The sequence below is a fragment of the Chrysemys picta genome, chromosome 2 (assembly GCF_011386835.1).
Source record: "Chrysemys picta bellii isolate R12L10 chromosome 2, ASM1138683v2, whole genome shotgun sequence".
NCBI lineage: Eukaryota > Metazoa > Chordata > Testudines > Emydidae > Chrysemys > Chrysemys picta.
Genome location: NC_088792.1, coordinates 210,708,749 through 210,727,687, shown reverse-complemented (window position 1 = coordinate 210,727,687; position 18,939 = coordinate 210,708,749). Strand labels below are relative to the sequence as shown.

General features: G+C 43.9%; 2 protein-coding genes across 10 annotated transcripts in view; one reads left to right on the top strand and one right to left on the bottom strand.

Annotated features, from left to right (window-relative positions):
• The window catches only part of TMEM241 (transmembrane protein 241), a 105,386-nt gene extending 100,708 nt beyond the window's left edge, over positions 1-4,678 (top strand). For all 5 annotated transcript variants that reach the window (XM_042854837.2, XM_042854831.2, XM_042854836.2 and 2 more), the window contains one exon: positions 3,253-4,678. In XM_042854837.2, coding sequence (XP_042710771.1) covers positions 3,253-3,364 — 112 coding nt within the window. In that variant the 3' untranslated portion in view covers positions 3,365-4,678. The remainder of the gene's footprint in view (positions 1-3,252) is intronic.
• The window catches only part of CABLES1 (Cdk5 and Abl enzyme substrate 1), a 117,043-nt gene continuing 100,349 nt past the window's right edge, over positions 2,246-18,939 (bottom strand). For 2 of the 5 annotated variants that reach the window (XM_005307179.5, XM_024102953.3), the window contains 3 exons: positions 11,769-11,875; positions 10,467-10,674; positions 5,700-8,199 (listed from right to left, as the gene is read on the bottom strand). In XM_005307179.5, coding sequence (XP_005307236.2) covers positions 8,059-8,199; positions 10,467-10,674; positions 11,769-11,875 — 456 coding nt within the window. In that variant the 3' untranslated portion in view covers positions 5,700-8,058. Of the gene's footprint in view, positions 3,396-5,699; positions 8,200-8,974; positions 9,307-10,466; positions 10,675-11,768; positions 11,876-18,939 lie in introns of those variants that run through there. The other 3 variants (XM_042854829.2, XM_065585341.1, XM_042854828.2) reach the window with 3 other exon arrangements.

The following is an 18,939-nucleotide window of genomic DNA, read 5'->3' as shown; positions in this document are numbered from 1 at the left end:
CCATTTTCCTATCCATTGACACCGTGGGGATCTGAATAAAGCTCAATTTTCCATTAAAGGCCACAGCCTTTGTTTTTAAAATAAATCGGACAATGCTAGACGGGTGAGGCCCACAGCTCTGGAAGCACTAAATTAAAAAGTCTGACTGGGGCGACTCCCTACATAGCACCATGTCCTCTCTGTTTATCTCTAGGTTACTGAAACAATAACAAAAAGAAAATGAATTAAAGGACAAATGCTTAAAATGAGGTAGTAAGGGGAAAAAAATGATTGACACGGAATGAAGCAGTAAACAAGGCCTGATTACTTTTGATCCATCCACATGACTCTAGTTTTAAATTCTGATTCCCAGTCTCAGGGATTTCAGTGGGAGGTCAGTGCCTTGTTGTTTCAGGCTGTATAAATTGAACTGCTACTTTCTTCAAATAGAAAGTGTTTTTCTCTCCCACTATAGGGCTTGTATCTTTGTCATTCTTTGGGTAAGGATCTCTCAAGGCAGCTTGGAGAAAAGGTGGATTTCTGCAGGAGTAGATTAGGGTTTGGTTTACACTTAGCTATGCTGGTATAGTCCCCGTAGCATAGATGTGGTCTATGTTAAGATTTCAAAGCAGGCTAGGGGATTTAGACATCACTTCCATTCATTTCAGTTGAAGAATTGTGTTGAAATCCCCTAGAACTCTGACAAATTCAGACTAAAAATAAGGTGCAAAATCTTAACAGTGAGGTTGATTAATCATTGGAACAAGTTACCTAGGGATGTGACAGAGTTTCTGTCACTTGAAATCTTTAAATCAAGAGTGGGTGTCTTTCTAAAAGATACGTTCTAGCTGAACCAGAATTTATAGGCTTGATGCAGGAAGTTCTGTGTGCCATTATTCTATGGCCCGTGTTATGCAGGAGATCAGACCAGGTGATCATCATGGCTCAATGTATGAATATGTGAATTTTTTCTGAAGTTCAGAGGCGGAAGCTAAATTGCTGTTGATTTTGCTTCAGTAATCTGTTAAACAGGGTTGGCTTTTCTCTTTGACTGGTCCATAGATGGAGCAAAGAAAGAGGGTCTGGAAGTACAGAGGCTTGACCTTTTCTCCTACCTCTGAATGAGGTCTGGTCTACACTTAAAATTTAGGTTGACATAGGCACAATGCTCTGGGATGTGAAAAATCCACATCTCTGAGTACTGTAGCTATGCTTGCCTATCTCCTGGTGTAGGTGTAGGTAGGTCAAAGGAAGAATGCTTCCACCTACCTCACTACCCTCACTCAGGTAGGTAGTGTTTCTACAGTAATGGAAAAATTCCTTCTAATGCTGTTGGCTGCATCAACACTATGATGCCCGACATGTGACCTGAAAAAGAGATGGCGGCGCATGGGAGATGATTTCTTGAAATTTTGGGAAGGGGTGATTTTGAAGCATTTCCCCCCCTTTCCCCATAACTACACATATGGGGACAGTACCTTTCCCCATAACTACATGTAAGGGGACAGTACCAGTCAGAAATGCAACTTGTTTAGAAGGAGGGGACGGTTCATTATATGCCAGTGTCCCTGAACACAGGAGACAGCATATCATAGTGGAATCACTTGTTTCTGGAAATTAACAGGTGGGGCCTGCAAACTGGCTAGCCAAGGTTCTATGACAGAGCAAAAGATTGGTCACTGCAACAGATGTAACTCCTGGCATTTGTGTGGGTGGAATGCTGTTTGACGAGGGGGAGATACAGTCCGCCTACACCTTTGCATCACAGATCCAAACTGATACTATCTTGTCCAATGGGCAGCAAGGGCTGCATATGGCGATTTAGCACTACTAATACCGAGCTATGAGGCAATGTACTGTTAACCCTGGAGAGTGATATATTCTGTGTATTGACAGAAAAGTGAAGCTCTAGCAGTATTACAAGCTTCCCCACTAACGTGAAAAATTCCTGCTCTGAAAGGGTCACCACGAGGCGAGAGGATGGTTCACTCTCCATGCCCAGACACCTCTTGGCCGAGTCTCTCAGCTAAGAATGCCAACCAGTGCCATTCCTGTGTGCGCATTTTTATATGACCTGTCCACCGGGAAATGGACTGAGACCACCAAAATAATATCATGTAGACTGCTGAACAGCCCAAGATGGCAACCGCTCACTCATAAGAACAATTAAGAAACAAAAGCTTTATATCCAGTGACCAATCCCTGAGCCATCAATTCCCCCTTGCTATTGAGTATTCGAGAAATCGTTTTTTGAGCTTTACAGCTATTATGGTTCTACATCAGTGTTTAATTTTTTTAAAAATTCAGAAAAATCAAACAGGCCTGTTTATTACAAATATAAAATCTGAACAGGAAATGCAGAGACTCCTGTTGTTTTCATCTAGAGAGAAGATTTTTTGAGACATCCTCCCACCAAAGGTTCAGAATATTAATTTCTGCAATTTTTCTACACATGTTCTTGGCACTTAATCTTCCATCCCCTTTAGGAGACTGTCACTCTAAATTAGCTCATATAGAATTCACCTGTTAATTGAAGTCATATATTTTGCAGTTCTCTCCATTTTTTGGTATAATTATCTTGGATAAATGTAACCAGCATACATTATATCTCAAACTTAGCATTTGATAATATTTTCCCTGGCCAGTTCATAAATATATGCTCATACTTGTCATGCTGCATGTTTCTGCATGCGGCGTTGTTGCAATAGGTTACCAACAATAAAACAGAAAAGCGGATACTCTGCGCTTAATGTTTGCCACTGTAACATGCTGTCAACATTTTAATAGGGGACTCCCACGCAAATTCCTCATCCCATAGCCTGTGACAAACTCCGTGTCCCAGAGGGGAAGGAAGGAATGTGTTGCAGAGAGGAGGAATTTTAGGACTATTCATTTGTATTTCAATTTAAACATATCTTTCTCCTAACCATAGCGAGGTGGCAACAGGCTTTTACTTCTTGTTTTGTTGTACTGTACTTAATACGAGTTCATACCTTACACACAACTTTTGTCCTGGAACATGTGGATAGCATAGCATGGTGTTCGCTTTGTGCAATTAGAAACATGGGTAGGATGGTATGAAGGCTTTTGAAGTGGGCCAGAGGTATCTTCTGCTGGAAATCTTTTTTTAATATCTTTGCAATTTGGTGCAATTAGTCCAGTCCAATGGTGTTGCCAACCCCCTAGTTTTCGTTCAAGGCTTCTCTTGAAACTGGTCTGCTTGCTAGTAAGATATGACATTTCTACCCTTTTAAAATATCCTTCTCTCCATAGCAGTATCACCAGAAGGGGAGGAAATCATTCCAGTCTTCTTGGCAGTTTGGTGTTGGCACTTCAACAAGGGACTCCTGGTTGCTGCTTCCTGCACATCACTGAGTTGCTGTAGGGAAGCTGTGAGATTCAGACCAAGAGGGGAGCTGCTCCACAGTATATAAGAGTTGGAGAAACAACATGTTATACTCTTGAGGGCATTCTGCACCAAAACATTTAAAATTCTGCACACAATATTTTAAATTTCTGCAAGTTTTATTTGTCAGTAAATAAATGCAGAGGCTCCAGCATGGCAGTGGGGAGCACAGGCCACTGGCTGCACAAAGGTGGGAGATCACCTTGCAGCCCCCACACCCTCGGGACCCTAACTCAGCAGTGATGCTGCACCCGACCCTGACAGAGCACAAGGCCTGGGCTTGCCCCAGAAACACCCTGGGGCCCTGCCCCTCTGTGCCAGGCACAGCAGGTGTGGGTCAGGCAGGCTCAACCAGGCAGGATCCACAGCAGCCTCGGATGGCCGTGAGATGCAGTTACAGCTCGTTCCTACAGTGCAGCTGAATGTGTGCAGAGTCAACTGAGCTATGGAAACGCATGACCCTTGGCAGCCTTGTGTAGATATAGTGCCAGCTCCAAAGCCCATTGAACTCAATGGTAGTCTTTGGATCAGGCCTCATACATTTTTCACTTCACATTATCCACTTTGCCACAAGAGTTTAAGGATTTATGGACTTCGGGGGTATGAATACAAGACATACTATAGGTCACACGGGTGAAATAAGGCTATGTCTAGACTCTACACTACGAGCTAAGGGTGTGATTCCCTGCTTGCATAGACATACTTGTGCTAGCTCTCATTTGAACTAGCATGCTAAAAATAGCAGTTTAGTCACGGTAACGTGGATGGCAGCACGTGCTAACGGCCCCGAGCACCTACCCATGGGGTTTGTACTCAGGGCAGCTAGCACGTGCTTCCGCCCCCATGCTACTGTGACTACACTACTACTACTACTAGTGTGCTAGTTCAGATGAGAGCTGGAGCCTAAGAGAGATTTGTTTGTGTCTGAGCCTTTTTACCTTCCCGTTGAACTAGAACCATCCCATTTGCCGCTTCAAAGCCATTTAAACCATCTCAAACTCGTTCTCAATCACTCCTACTTGGTAAATATTGACAGCTTGTTGCCCTCTGAAGGATTCTTTCCCACTGTTACCCTCTGGGAGTTTTTCTTTGCTCTACTAACACTTGGCAATTTTTCATAGTGTAGTTTCCCTTTAGTCTTGTTTTGCTAACACCTGTTATTAAAAACCCAGGTTTTGCTCTTTAGCAGCACAGCTCTGCCATCCATGCATTTACTAATGATCTCCATTATTCACAAATATGTTAATGTCCCTCAATGGGTTATTACAGTAATAAATTCCTTTTTCAAAGGTGTAGGCTGGATTTTTGTATACTGAAGTACACTGGATTTTCTTCACGCAAACTCCTTACACTAAAGTAAAAAAGTAAGAGCTAAGGATGGCCAACTGCCATTAAGGCCACAGTCCTGCTACATGTTCCATGCAAGCAGATCGCTGTGCCAGCCTGGAGCCCCTCTGAAGTCAACAGATACCGAAGTCCACCTGTCTGGAAGAAGCTCAGCATTAGGGCTTACATAAGTTCATGTTCTTACATTGATGACAGGTTTGGGGTTGAAGGTTTTGTTAATTGCGACTGATTTCCGCCCCCGCCCCCTTCTTCTTGCAAGTTATAGAAGAACAGAAAATTCACAGTTTGTACAAATCATAAATATAGTCAGAAATGGAACATGTCCCAGAGGAAGACAACAACAAAAAACCCTCTCCAACACAAAAGTGATAGCACTGAATAGTTTTACTTGCTGTTACTGGGGGAACATAGCTGCTTTTTTATTTATTTAAACCTCTGTATGGGAAAGTGTTACATAATTTCAAAATATTATGAATTATATGGAATGAACTATTTCCTGATCCACTTTAATTCAAAACTAAAACGTTGTAAATCAACTCATTTCCGTACAAGACAAAGGCAAACAATCATCATTTTTTGTTTGGTACAGATTTCCTTTATCACTTCAGTTTGTGTTTTCACAGGCCTATCCTAACATCATTCTACTGACCAAGCTTGGTCCTTTGATGTTTAGTATCAATATGGCTTTATATGTTCCTAAGTGAACAGTGCAACATTTTTATCTTTTAAATATTTATTCAACATTCAAACTGTAGCTGAACATTATTCCAAATAACAGCAGAAAGTCTCCAGCAATTAGATTTCATCCCAGAAACCTATGTAAACTGCAGCTCCGGGCTGGGTAGCAATAGCGAAGACAATAGTGATGAGAGTATGATTCAAAAACATCTGTCATCCTTCAGTCAGTACTTTGCAGTTACGATACCCTTTCTCCCAGCCAAACTATAAAGCAATATGAAAACCAAACTCAAGGCAAATGAAGTTTTTATACACAGGTAAAACTTCCTTATATTTTTAGACAGTCCCATTATTAACAACAAAGCTCTTTAATGAAAAAAGCTGGAATTTACATACATGATTTAAATTAAAGGGACACAGACAAGGCTGGAAGGACTAATTTTAGACATGCCAGCTGTGTTTTGGTTTGTGAACCTGTGCATGTGACACTGGTCTTCTGCTACATGACTAAACAGGCAGGGTATTGAAATGTAATCATTACAAAATAAATGCTGCACAGGCCTTTTGCATTCTTCAGTTCTTTGCCTCCTTAGAAGAAGGGAGCAGGCTGGCAGAATCAAGGAACAGTAGCATGTCTGATGGGAGAACCTAGTGCCATGTCTTTCCAGTGAATGAGCAATGCTGGGATTTCAGCAACGCTGAAGCACATCTTGGAGGCACCATTTCATTCTCTCTCCTCCCCCTCCCTCCAAATCAGGTTGGAATCTAATTACAGTTTATAAAAATAAAAGTATACAGAGAGGAGGTTTAATTGTAGTTTTGAGATACTTGTAAGTAACCCTTTTAAAATGGAGAAGGAGCAAAAAATTCCCATTCATCCAAACTCTCTTTCCACGACCTTTCCACATTCTACAGAGCAATCTTTCAGGCATCTGTTGTTGTTGCCACGCTAGGATTAAAGGGATAGGGCTACAAAAAAGACTGAGTTCACATTTCTGTTAGGACCTTTGACTGAGGTGATTCCTGGTATAGCTGAGGAAACCCTCAAATTGCTTGAAATAAAAGTGAAAGCAACGATTAGTGTGTTTATATCTTTGTTTGTCCCTCTCCTTTGTCATTTCCATACCATGAACAACCCTCTCCAACGTATAGAGATAAAGCTGCAGTTGGAGTTTCCTAGCTGAGATTTGTTTTCAGATTAATTTTTATACACCACAGAGGTTAAGTATTTGATTTTATTGGAGTTTGTTTCAGGCATGATGGGGATCAAGTGGATCAGCAATTGGAGTAGGTTATAGATAGATATATAAAAATAATTTAATTCTTTACTCTAATACACATCCTTCAGCATGTGAGCATAGCATATATAATGTTGGAGAGCTAGAGTGATTCTGTCCAGCTTTTCTGGTTGTCCAGCCAGAACCATATAAATTCCAGGAAACAAACTGTTAAAACTCCAGTACTGCAATGTCTATAAAGGTACTGGACCGTATGTAACAATTTAAATGGCCATCGATTACATTTTGCAGTCAATTATATTTAAAAACTAAAATTTACCAACGTGAGGCATCTCACCCTCAAAGCCTTAAGACACCAATTATACTGCTCAGCCCTACTCTTGATTTTATAAAATACTGTTTAAGATGTAGCACAATAAATGTGCTGCTTATGCACTCTAACATAGAGCACAGAAATACAACACTACAAAGTGCAAGTCCAACCATCTCCACAGTGGGAAAAGTGCGAATGTTAAAAATATGCATGTGGCTTAACACAAGACATTTAAAAACTATTACATGTAAATCACGAACTAAAGGCTTTCATCTTTACCATATACAAGACTGAAAACATATGGTCAGCTGCTGATTCATCTCTTGCAGTAGTAGTGTAATCTTCAGAAAGGTAAAAGATGTTGAAAAATCAGGGATAAAAAAACAAGTGTCCAAAAACGATCCCATTTACTACTTTACCAGTAGTTATGTTTTCAAGAAGTAAACATGGAAAGTCCCCTTGGTCTTCAGCATCAGTAAATGATATCCTCTCAAATAGCCAAACCAGCCCACGTAGACCAAAACCAAATTAATGTCACACACACAGGCACCCCACAGGAAAAAGTGCACTTCCAATAGCAGGTACAAAAATAAATTGGCACGCTCTTTTTGACACAGTGAAGATACCTTTTTAAAAGCTTTTCCACAATGTTAATAAGTCATTTTGTAAGTCAGAGCAAGTCTGTAGCAGAGGACTACAAGAATGCACTTGACTAGCTTGCAAAGTGTACAAGTGATTGTAAGACAGATGAGAATGGAGGCTCTTTAATTTTTGTTCTTGCATGACTGATATGGGTAACTAATTTTACTCCTTTGGTCCCAGTGGTAAGAGTCTGTTTTCCCCCAGTTCTGGCATCAGTTGTTAGTTCTTCACCTGCTCTGAGTAGTAAACACTACATGAATTCATTTAGTCTGAGAGTCTTAGGAAATTCCATGCAGTGTTCCCAATATGCTGCTGGAAAAATTGTGTATTTGAAGAGAGAGAGAGAGAGAGAGAAGTTTGGTATTGAGTCCTATTTTTGCATTTCCAGTAGTAACTGCAGCTCGATAATGCTGAATAGAAAGTCTTAAGACCCCTTCCTGGAAGGGTAGCCTGTGCTAGGAATTCTGGATCAAACGTCTATAATGTGGCATCACTTCGTGTTCAGGCAGATGGAGAGCAAATTCCAAGGCCACTAACACTGGAAATTCGAAGGCTATCAGCTCTCGCCTGTTCAGTCGGAACTTCTCTTCCAGTTTCTGTAACACAGACAAGTTTACAAAAAAAAAAAAAAGTCTTGGGGCATTAGAATACCAGTTTCTTGTATCGTCTTACTGGTGGCAATACTCAAAATATTTACCAGTAAACATTGTGCTCTCACTCAAACATACTGCCTATTGAAGTCTAGTTTTGGAGAGAGAGAGCTGGGGCATTTGCATTATCTAGTACTGGATCTTGCTAGCCATGGAACAGATTGGGGTTGGCCTGTGTGTCTTGGGAGAATGCCAGGAGCTGTGCCACCAGTGCAGAAGCCATCTGTAACTTCAGTCCCTATGCTCTCCTGAGTGCAGGGCCTGCTCCTCTGGTAGTGCTCCAGCAGGCACACGCCATTCCAAAAGCAGCAGAGAAGAAGGGGTGGGGGTGGGGGGGCAAAGGCCTGTATCTTCTCTGTACTGGTTGAAAGAGCTGGCTGGCTATGAGTGGAAGAGCAAACTCTGGCTCCCTTTGGGAGTGCACAATGCCTCCCAGAACTGTCCCCGAGGCAACGCGGCTCTGCACCATCACTTGGGCCTGTGCCTAATAGGTACAATCTAGTTCTCAAATCGAACACTATATTTTTTCTCGTAATGACAACATTGCCTACTGAAAAGAATGTGTTCCTATTAAACTAATCTGAACGTGTCAGGATCTGTATGTGTCAAGTGGCCTTATTTATTAAGCCCCAAATTGGTCAGTAGGCAACCAGCTACCAGAACCAACAAATCATACTAATTTCTTACTCGAAGGACAGTTTGTTCACTTCACGAAACTCACCTGAACAAGTGGCTTTTTTAATAAGCCATAGATGGTGCACAAGTGGCATTTTCATTCATTCCGTTTCTTTCTTTTAGCAGAAAAACTTAAATCTGGTTTTCTTGCAGTGACTATTGAGTCATGAACAACTATCAAATCAGGCTCTGAGGGAGGTAAGGCACAACTGCTCTCACATACTCCCTCTCAAGAGCTTGACACAAATGTTGGTGACTTTCCTAACAGAATAACTACATCTGCCAGATGATTTATTAATTACATCTATTCACGAGAGGGGTCCTCAGCTGATGACTGTGGGTTTTTTGTTGTGATTTGAGACTGTATGTTGTACTATGCTATTGTGGGGAGAAAAAAGGAATTTTAAAAAAATTATTCCCATGTTAATATTAGATCTGTTTGAACCTTTTAATACCTCAGAGGCACAAGGTGACATCTGTAACAATAATTGAACAGTGAAGAATGGAAGCTGCACTACCCTCAAGGGGAGAAGATACTGGTTTCATAGGTGGCTTTCTGCTATAATTTGTCTGTTCTGCTGTTTCTTTTGGATTTGTACACTAGTGGAATGCAGTCAATTGTTTTGAGGTTTGATTATTTTTCCAGTTCTGACCTGCCCATTTCACTTTTTGTTGACTCTGTGGTAGACTCTTTGATGATAGAGTGAACAGCCAAGCTTGAAGGGAAGCTCAGTATCTACTCAGTCAGAGGGGTAGTCGTCTCAGGACCAGATCTTCAGCTGCTGCTGCAGTCCTTTTTTTCAAGCTGCCCTATTCTAACTTAAGTGGACTGCCAAACCAGCTCAATGTTCCCAATCAGGCTGGCATAAAAGACGGTTTAAGCCACTTCTGCCCCCCTGCTCCTGAATTCCCTTGGGTCAAGCACCATATGTCATTTGGCTGAAGGCAAGGATCTGGCCCTCAACCTCTAGTTCAGCTCTTCTGTAGTTATACAAGCTCAGCATTTAAGTAGTTGCTGGATCAGAGCCTTAGAACATTTTCTTCCCTCTCATTTAATTAAAACCTAGTTATGGAAAGGGTCAGAAGACAGAACACTTTACTCTGGAAAAGGTGATTCATGCATGAAGTGCTGTGATGAAAATAGCATTCTATCACCTGAAAACTGAATTTGCTGAATAAAACCAGAGTTACAGGATTGGGGGATTCTCAAACTTCTTTATCAGGCACACCATGTTGTCTTAGTGTCTCGTGGAGACCTCCCAGCCATTCAGTCACATTGATTAACCTTCTCAGCCAGTTATGACTGCACTGACCACCCCCTTCCTCTTGTGATCAAGTAATTTCCTTGGCGCAACTATCACAATTGTGTGTGCACGCACACACACAACGTATATTAAGGATGTATTTAGTTGGTCTTTGAATCTGGTTTAGCAATTGGAAGCCACGAGGACTGCCAAGACCATGTTGTTATCCAGCTCTGAGAACCACAGTTTGGGAACTTCTGCTGTGGAAAACACTAGTGGCTGAAGGATACTTACATCTATAAGATGTTTAACTTCATGTTTTCTGAGGTCACTGCCAATTTTGGCTGCTAGTAGGACACACGCTCCAGCACAAAGCTTTCTGTTCTGCTTGTTTAGTTTCCCTTTGAGAGCAAGCTTTTCAAAGTAGACAAAGGCCATGGCCACAGTGGGTTCCTCAAAACCACACTCTTCTTGAGCTAGTTTGCGCATCTCTCGTTTGAGGCTGAGGAAAGAGAACACAGAGACAGACATGTGAGCTGACCCAGAATTCACAGATTAAAGCAAGAGATACTTTCATGCGCAAGCAAACAGGAGGTGGGTGGGTGCGGGAATGCAATTTACATGGTTGGTAACTTTCTGTTTCTATTTGTTATTATCTGATATAAATCAAATCCCCCAATAAATATTCACTCTGGCATTTCAGCTATGAGAAGCAAGTTACTAAGTCACTAAAAATGATGTAGCAGAACCATTAAGATACACATGCCTTACTGAATACCTGCGTTCAAATTATTGTAATCATTGCCCTTTCCTCTCCTCTTTCCCCTTTTCTGTCTGACACATTTTGTATCCTGTCACATTTAATTGGTAAGCTCTTCAAACTACTCCAGTACTGCTTCCCTAGTTACTTCTGCAAAGCATCAAGTACACTCTGGGGACTTGCAAATAATAATAATTTGAAGGTTCAAATGAAAGTGTTTCCCTCTTAAATGAGCAGCTCCTTCAGCTGCATCCGACGGTGAAGTCATAATTCTAGCCTGCTGTGTTGGAAATAGTGGTTTAAGCACCAATTCCGTATTACATCTTCACTGCAACGCTGAATAGAAGGGAAACCCCATCTATAAAACGGTAAGTGCTGGGTCATATCTATCACAGTCTGTTATCTCAACGTTTCCTAACTCGATCCTACCTTGTAGCTGCATTATTCGAGTACACACACAATCTAATCTCCCCCTTCCTCAAAGTCTGACTAAGCTTTTAGTACCATGAGCTCTGAGATTTTCTGTCCTCATCCTCATAATATAGTGGCTGTCCAGCTCACATCCACCATCCCTTTAGGGTTTTTTTTTTTTTAAACACTTAACTGGCAAGAATTCTATATCCAGAAACAGACTCTCAGACTTCCCTATCTTATTTACTCTGCTCACAAGTCAAAGCAAGTGCCTGATTTATTCTGTGCCTTTGAAGGTCATTGTTTCTGAAAATCAATTACTATTGTGATTTCCTTAATGGACAATGGCAACAACAATTCCAGGAAAATGTGAGTGTAGTTGCATGCTGTGGCAGGCTTAAATCGTGTGTCATTCTGCACAGTACCTTCTTATTTTACTGAGAGTTAACTTGATGTGAGGGAACTTCTCCTTGAAGGTCTCATTCATGTCTTTTTTGAGGTCTGATGGCTTCACATAGTCAATTACGGTAGTCTGCAACAGATCAGAAGAAATGGATTAATTATCGTAATCTCTAACAGATCACTCCAAAAAAACAAATGGCGACTTGTATGTCAGTCTTGGGGAAATAATCTGAATTAGCAAAACAGAGTGTGTGATTGCTCTGTCAGAACAAGTGAACTGAAATCTAGAATGACGACTGCTCAGAGCAAACAACCACAAATCGCTATAATAGTAAAATACATGTTAAGATCAGTTTTCAAATGACATGTTGAAAATGAGTTCCAAATATGTGGGTGGATGGAGCCCAGTTAATAAGTATTCTTGTTAGGACAAAGCAAAGACCTAGGTCATAACAGTAATTGATTTAATGCACTTGAGTTTTGTGTGCATGGCTCTATTCAGTTCTGAAGCACAGTGCTAATTTTCTTTCAAGTTTAACTATTTTGCCTTTTCAGAATTTGCACCAGAAGTACCCTTTTGAAGTCCATGTTGTAACTGTCTATTTTGTTAGAAATGTATATCCCATCTTTCTTTAAATATACACATTCATAAGCCTAAATGGCAGGGAATTCAATGTAATATGAGGTTGCATAACTTAGCTTAGAGTGCTAATAAGCAGGTAAAAGAAATGTTTAGTCAATGTACATAATCTTAAGAATATCTTTGTGACAGCTTCATTTTGGTGAGATCTCCTCTCCTTTTTGTTATTAAAGGAGTTCTCCTGTAACCTAGAGCCCAAGCAGTGAGAGATTCTATGTGACAGAAAAGAACTCTTGACTCTAGAAAACTGCCTCTTGCCCTCCTGTCTTTAAGGGGGGAGGGATAGCTCAGTGGTTTGAACATTGGCCTGCTAAACCCAGGGTTGTGCGTTCAATCCTTGAGGGGGCCACTTAGGGATCTGGGGCAAAATCAGTACTTGGTCCTGCTAGTGAAAGCAGGGGCCTGGACCCAATGACCCCTTCCAGTTCTAGGAGATAAATTAAATTAATGGAGATATCCTATTTAAAGATCTTCCCACTATTTTGTTGGCCAAAAATTGCCAAAGCAGTAATGCTCAAACATTCATGTTGGAAAAGTACAGAGATTTCCTAATTATTATTATTATTTTTTTTAACTGTTTTCACTTGCATAATGGATATGATTGAGAGAAACTCTAACTCAGGCAATTATGGGGCAATGAATGGCTGGTCCTGATCGGCCAGTCTCATTATTTGCTCTCAAAGTCAAGTATAGAAACGTATAAAAGTACAAAACATACAATCCAGGGCATGCATCTGTTGTGAGAAAACTGTACTTTGGTTGCTACAGGTACTTGGCCTCCTGCCTGATTACCCCACCAAGGCATAATACAGATCACTTATGTATTATTCCACGTAGTGTGTCCTGTCTGCTTCCCAATCAAGCCAGTGGTAACATATCTTTTCTAATTCCTGTTTTGTATAAAATGGATTAATCTTTGGCTTCCTCCCCAGACAATGCTAGGGGGGAAAAAAGTGCACAACAGGTAAGCACCACTTACAGGCACAATTGGTAAACCTGTTTTGGTTCTCACAGCCCATGAGGATTATTTAAAAGATTAAGCCTAGCAGTGTTCTAGCCTTATGGAAGCCTAAACCCACTGAAGAGGAGTATAAATGTGGGTTAATTTCAGATAACTAACAAGTGGTATGGGGGAAAATGTAATTATCCTTTTATTTCTAATCAGCTATTGATATAGAGGGCAACATAACAATCCTAGAAAAAAGCCATGCATGCCCTTCTGGTCTCACTACACTTTCTAAAGTAGAAAGGAGGGGAGTAAGAAGTAATCTTTCCTGCCTTTGTTTAGAAGCCATAAAGGAGGAATAAGGTATAGATATGGGAACTAAAAAGAAAAAGCACATTGAGAAGTCTTCCAATTACTGTCCCCCCCCGTTCCCCCCCCCCAACACCACCTCCACATATTCTCCCTTAAATCCCCACCACTCAAATTTTGGAAGATAAGAGTTACCGTAGTGGAAGCTAAGCGACTGATTATGCATTGTTAGTGCAAACCCTTATAGATGTGCTGGTGTTAGTGCATTTGAAATGGTAGCTATTTACCCTGGCAGGCAATCGTCCATTCAGCTAGACAGAGCAAGCACAACAGAAACCTGCAATCACCTTGAGAACCGTGCACACATTCACTCCAGGATGTGTAAAAAGAAGAACAGGAGGACTTGTGGCACCTTAGAGACTAACAAATTTATTAGAGCATAAGCTTTCGTGGACTACAGCCCACTTCTTCGGATGAAGAAGTGGGCTGTAGTCCACGAAAGCTTATGCTCTAATAAATTTGTTAGTCTCTAAGGTGCCACAAGTCCTCCTGTTCTTCTTTTTGCGGATACAGACTAACACGGCTGCTACTCTGAAACCTTCCAGGATGTGTGTTTGTGTGGCACATTAAGCCAATCTTGAGTTTTTCTGCATGACCAACAAATGAGACAAGTTACTAGGGAGGTTCTAGGCCAACACGCACCTTTAGCATCTAATCAAGTTGCCAGCAAGATGGATCCAAAGAAACAAATCAAATAAATCTTCTCTGTCTATCCCTGCCCCCTTTATGTACATACCATAGTTTAATTCTGGGACACCAGAGATTAAACATCTCATTGTTTGAAAAGTTACTGCCTGAATTGTATGCCAGGTTTGCAAACTTGCCTCATATGTACCGTAAGCAGTAGCGTAGCGAGGGGAGTTCGGGGGAAGCAGCCGCTTCCCCTCAGTAAATTTTTCAAAAGCGGCGCCTGCCGGGCCGCCGCTGGGGTCCTGCAGGCAAGTGGGGGGGGGAGGCAGCACGGCCGGACTCCAGAGGGGCCATTGCGGGGCGGCAGCGGGTGTGGCCAGAGGAGCGAAGGGGCCGGCTCCTCGGCCATCGCACCCCACGCGGCCCCAACATCGCCACCGCAGCTGCCTCCTGCGGTGGCTCAGGGCTCGGCGGCCGAGCGCTCCGCAGTTGGCGGGCAGCTTCCCTCTCCCCAGCAGCTTCCTGCTTTCGGGCCGAAGCAGGAAGCTGCTGGGGAGAGGGGATCTGCCTGCCAGCTGCCCCTTGCCCGCCACGGGCTCCTCCTCTGCAGCGCTGCCCGCCACGGGGCTGGGGCTCTCCCGGGGCTTTGCCCTGCAGGCGCCCTGCACCCCCAGGGCTGCTCCTGCCTCCCCGGGCTGGCCCCAGATCCCCTCTCCCGGGGGGCTGGGGTCCTGCTGCGGCTTGCGCCCCTCTGCCTCCTCCGTGGGGCAGGCAGCCCCAGGTGGTTGAGGCTGTGCCATCCCTTCCCCAGCTTCCCCCTCCAGGCTCCAGCAGCCCCCGCACTGCCCTGCCAGGCCTGTTCAGCCCTCGGCCCCAGCAGGGGACTAACCTGGGATGGGGTTCGCACCTGGCGTGCTCTGTGCTTGGGGTGAGGCAGAGATGGAGGAGCGGGCGTTCAGCAGCCCCGCCGGCCGGACTACCAGCTCCATGGAGCCGCTGCCGCGTCCTCGAGGCCAAGCGAGGCAGCGGAGACCCAGTGGGACCCCGCGCCCTCCCAGTCAGGGAAGGGGCTGAGAGTCCCTCCCCTTAGGCCCGGACGGGAAGGTGAGTGACCGAATGCTCGCTGGGCGCTCGGCCTGGGGCCCAGTGCCCCATCCCCCTGCCCGATGCCCCCCGCAACACCCCATCTCGCCCAGTGCCCCCCAAGGGCCTGCCAGGGGGATGGCATCAGGTCCTGCCCTCATGCAACCCGCCCCTACTGTGCAGGTGAAGGGGGTGGCCCGACCTCTGGGGAGCTGCAGCAAAGCCCCACCCGGAGCTGGTGCAGGAGACGAGCGTGGCTCTCAGCCCAGGCTCCGGCATCAGCCTGCAGCGGGGAGTGGAGCCACCCTCCCGCCGGCTTGGCTCAGCCCAGCCCCGCTCTTAAAGGGACATAGACCCCATCGTGGCTCGGCCTGGCCCGGGGGGTGAGGGGATGTCAGGGGGCCGGCAATAAATGGGTCTGGAGGAGCCAGCCAAAGGGGGGGGGCGGGGGGCGGCCGGAGGAGGAGCCAAGGGGGGCGTGGCCAGAGGAGGAGCCAAGGGGGGGCGCCTTTTTTATGTTTGCTCCCCCTGCTCTTAAAACCTGGCTACGCCACTGACCGTAAGGTGTCTGCTATGCTGACCTTCCATAAAGTGCTACAGATGTGTAATGTGCTGGCCCAGTTGGGAACATGCCCATTCTATTATTAATAGATTGTAAGGTGAGAAAACACCATTATCCTCCTCTAGTCTGACCTCCTGCATAGAATATCACCAAGTGATCCCTGCATCAAGCCCATAACTTGTTTGAGCTATAGCAGGTCTTTTAGAAAGACATCAAAATCTTGCTTTTAAAGATTTCAAGTAACAGAATACACCACATCCCTAGTAAGTTGATCCGAAGACTAATTGCACTCACTGTTTAAAAATGTGCATCTTATTTCTTATCTGAATTTGTCTACCTTCAGCTTCCGGCCATTTATCCATGCCTGGATAAAAGTGAAGTGTGAGTAGCACTGCAAAGAGGGGAGAGAAATCCTAAAAGCAGCCAAGCCAGGGGAAAAGGTCTGAGCTGAACTTTCTTATTGCTTTTTGTTAATGAAGTCAGTAGAGAGCGGAGTTTTGGACTCTGCACAGTATGCAGACTTAATTTTAGAACAGGTTGAGGGCAGCCACTCACCAGAACCTTCTTTTATAAGCCTTATCAGCTATGCCCCAGGGACACACTTTTATTTTCTATATGGCACACTTTATACAAAGAAAACAAACCCAAATACATCCAAATGTGATATAATATTTGACAATTGTCCATCTTTCATCTGATCTCAATGGGAGTTCTTCCACAGACGTTTGGATCAGGCCCAAACTGCTTAGAGAATTAAGTATGACCCACAATCATTTCAGGTAGATATTATACCCATTTTACAGGCAGGAAAAATTAGGTAGAGCGCGTAAGTAACTTGTGCATGGTTACTCAGCAAGTCAGGAATAGGATAGGCGATAGAGCCCAGAATTCCTGATTCTCTTTGCTTTAATCATGAGAGTTGATTGTCGAAAATAACGTAGCTCAGCACTAATTAATAATATACTTGGGTTGAGGTCAGGATTTCCTGACCCTCTTCACTAAGGGGACTGAGGGCTGTTTATAATTTGCTTAGAACAGTAGATTTTAGTTGCTCCCAACTTCTAGTTTGGAAGTGTGGCTCGTGGGGACTCCAGACCCCATCATGACTGCTCAGATCCAGATGGAGCACTGCTTGCTTGAACCCATAGATACTGTGGACCAGAATACCCTATTGAATGAAGAGGGTAGTACAGGGCCACATTTCCCTCAAAAGTTACATTTTCTCTGGCCACCTCTGCAGAACAGAACTGTATTGACAAATCATACCCTCAGCATTTTTGACTCCTTCAGTTGCTGAGGGGCAGATTGCCAATAATCATTTAACTTTCATTCTTTAATTGCCAAAACTAAGTATTCAAGGATAGATGGGTAGCTACTCCGCTTTAGAATTGGATACAGAAAAAACACCTCATCAAATGAGACTTGCCAATCTTGCTCAGTCAATAAGAAAAAACCCAGAAAATTGTTCCTTCAAGCTGGACATTGATCACAATCATTAAATCGTCAGGATGAAAACCAGCGAGTGCCATCCCTAAGTAAGATAACAGGATACTATCACCACATTCAACAAATAGTACTGGCTCCAATGGATCAGAGACCACTAGCTCTCTGTTTGTCAGTGCCATGATAGATAACTAAACTAACCACCCTTCAGAATTAAAATTGCAGAACTCCTTCTCGGCCACCGCTTCAGATCTAAGGGGACTCTGCACTCAGGAGATTTAGCTCCAGGGGAGAGTAGACAGCAATACGGCTACATCCATATCCCAGGAGTTCTGCCAGAGAGGGCCAGACGTAAACCATGGCTGGGCAACAGAAGAGTCTGCTGATGGGGACTTCTGAGAGAGATGCTAAATAGCATTCCCCATTCCACCCCAACCAGCAATGCAGCTGGACTCTCCACCATTGGGACTTTACTGTCTGGGTTCTGCTGCAAGAACAAAGGGATGGAAAATGCAATTTTAAAGTATAAACTAAGGTCCTGATTACCAAAGAACACACGCCTGGTAAGCTACTTATTTGATACTGCTCCAGTGGTGCAATGAGAATTTCCAAGGTACAGAAGTTTAAGGCCCATCTAATGAAAGACATGTGTTTAGCTCAGTGGTTCTCAAACTATGGGGCGTGCCTCCAAAGGGAGGTATGGGAATGTGTCAAGGGAGGCACAAGCTGTGTGCTTTCACTTTACTTATTTATTTTATTTAAAGTGCTCTGTCAGCCCCGGGTGGCTAGGGATTGTGCAGAAGGGCCATGCACATCTGGGAGGTAGGGGGAGAGGATAAAGGGGATAGCTGGAGCCCCCCTGCCTGGGCTTTTCTCCCCCACCCAATCCCTCACCGGGAGGCAGCTCAGGCTCTCCTTCCCTACCACTCAGTCCCTCACCTGGGCTCAGGCTCTCCTTCCTCCCTACCCAAATCCCTCACCTGGATGTGGTGGTGGGGCTCCAGCTGCCAGCCCCAGGGTGGCAGCAGCAGCACACAAGTAACGGTGGCGCTAAGTCTGCTGTGAAAAGAGTTACTTGTGTGCTGATGCGGTGCTGCCATCAGAGCTGGGCCCCCAGCCAGCAGCCGCTGCTCTCCACTCTGGCTGGACAGCAGTATGTGTGTGGAGGCATAAACGGCCACAGATACACAGAAGGGGGGCATGATCAAATATGTTTGAGAACCACTGGCTTAGATAGTCAATAGTTTTAGAGGCAAAACCCCGACAGGCAATAGTAATAGAGGCCATACAGCTGAATCAGAAGCAGGTTGTGGGGAACACAGTGGGGAACGGTAGCAATGAGTAAAAGGAAAGAGGAAAAGAAGGATGCCAAAAGGAATTTTCTGCAGTTTCAAATATATGTGGTGGGAGGAGGCTAGACACATTTCTCAGAACTTTTTAGAAACACAGCCAATCTTGAATGCCTGAAGTTTCACCGTACCTCTGATCCAGGCTCTGCTTGGGCTAGGATTCTGATCAATA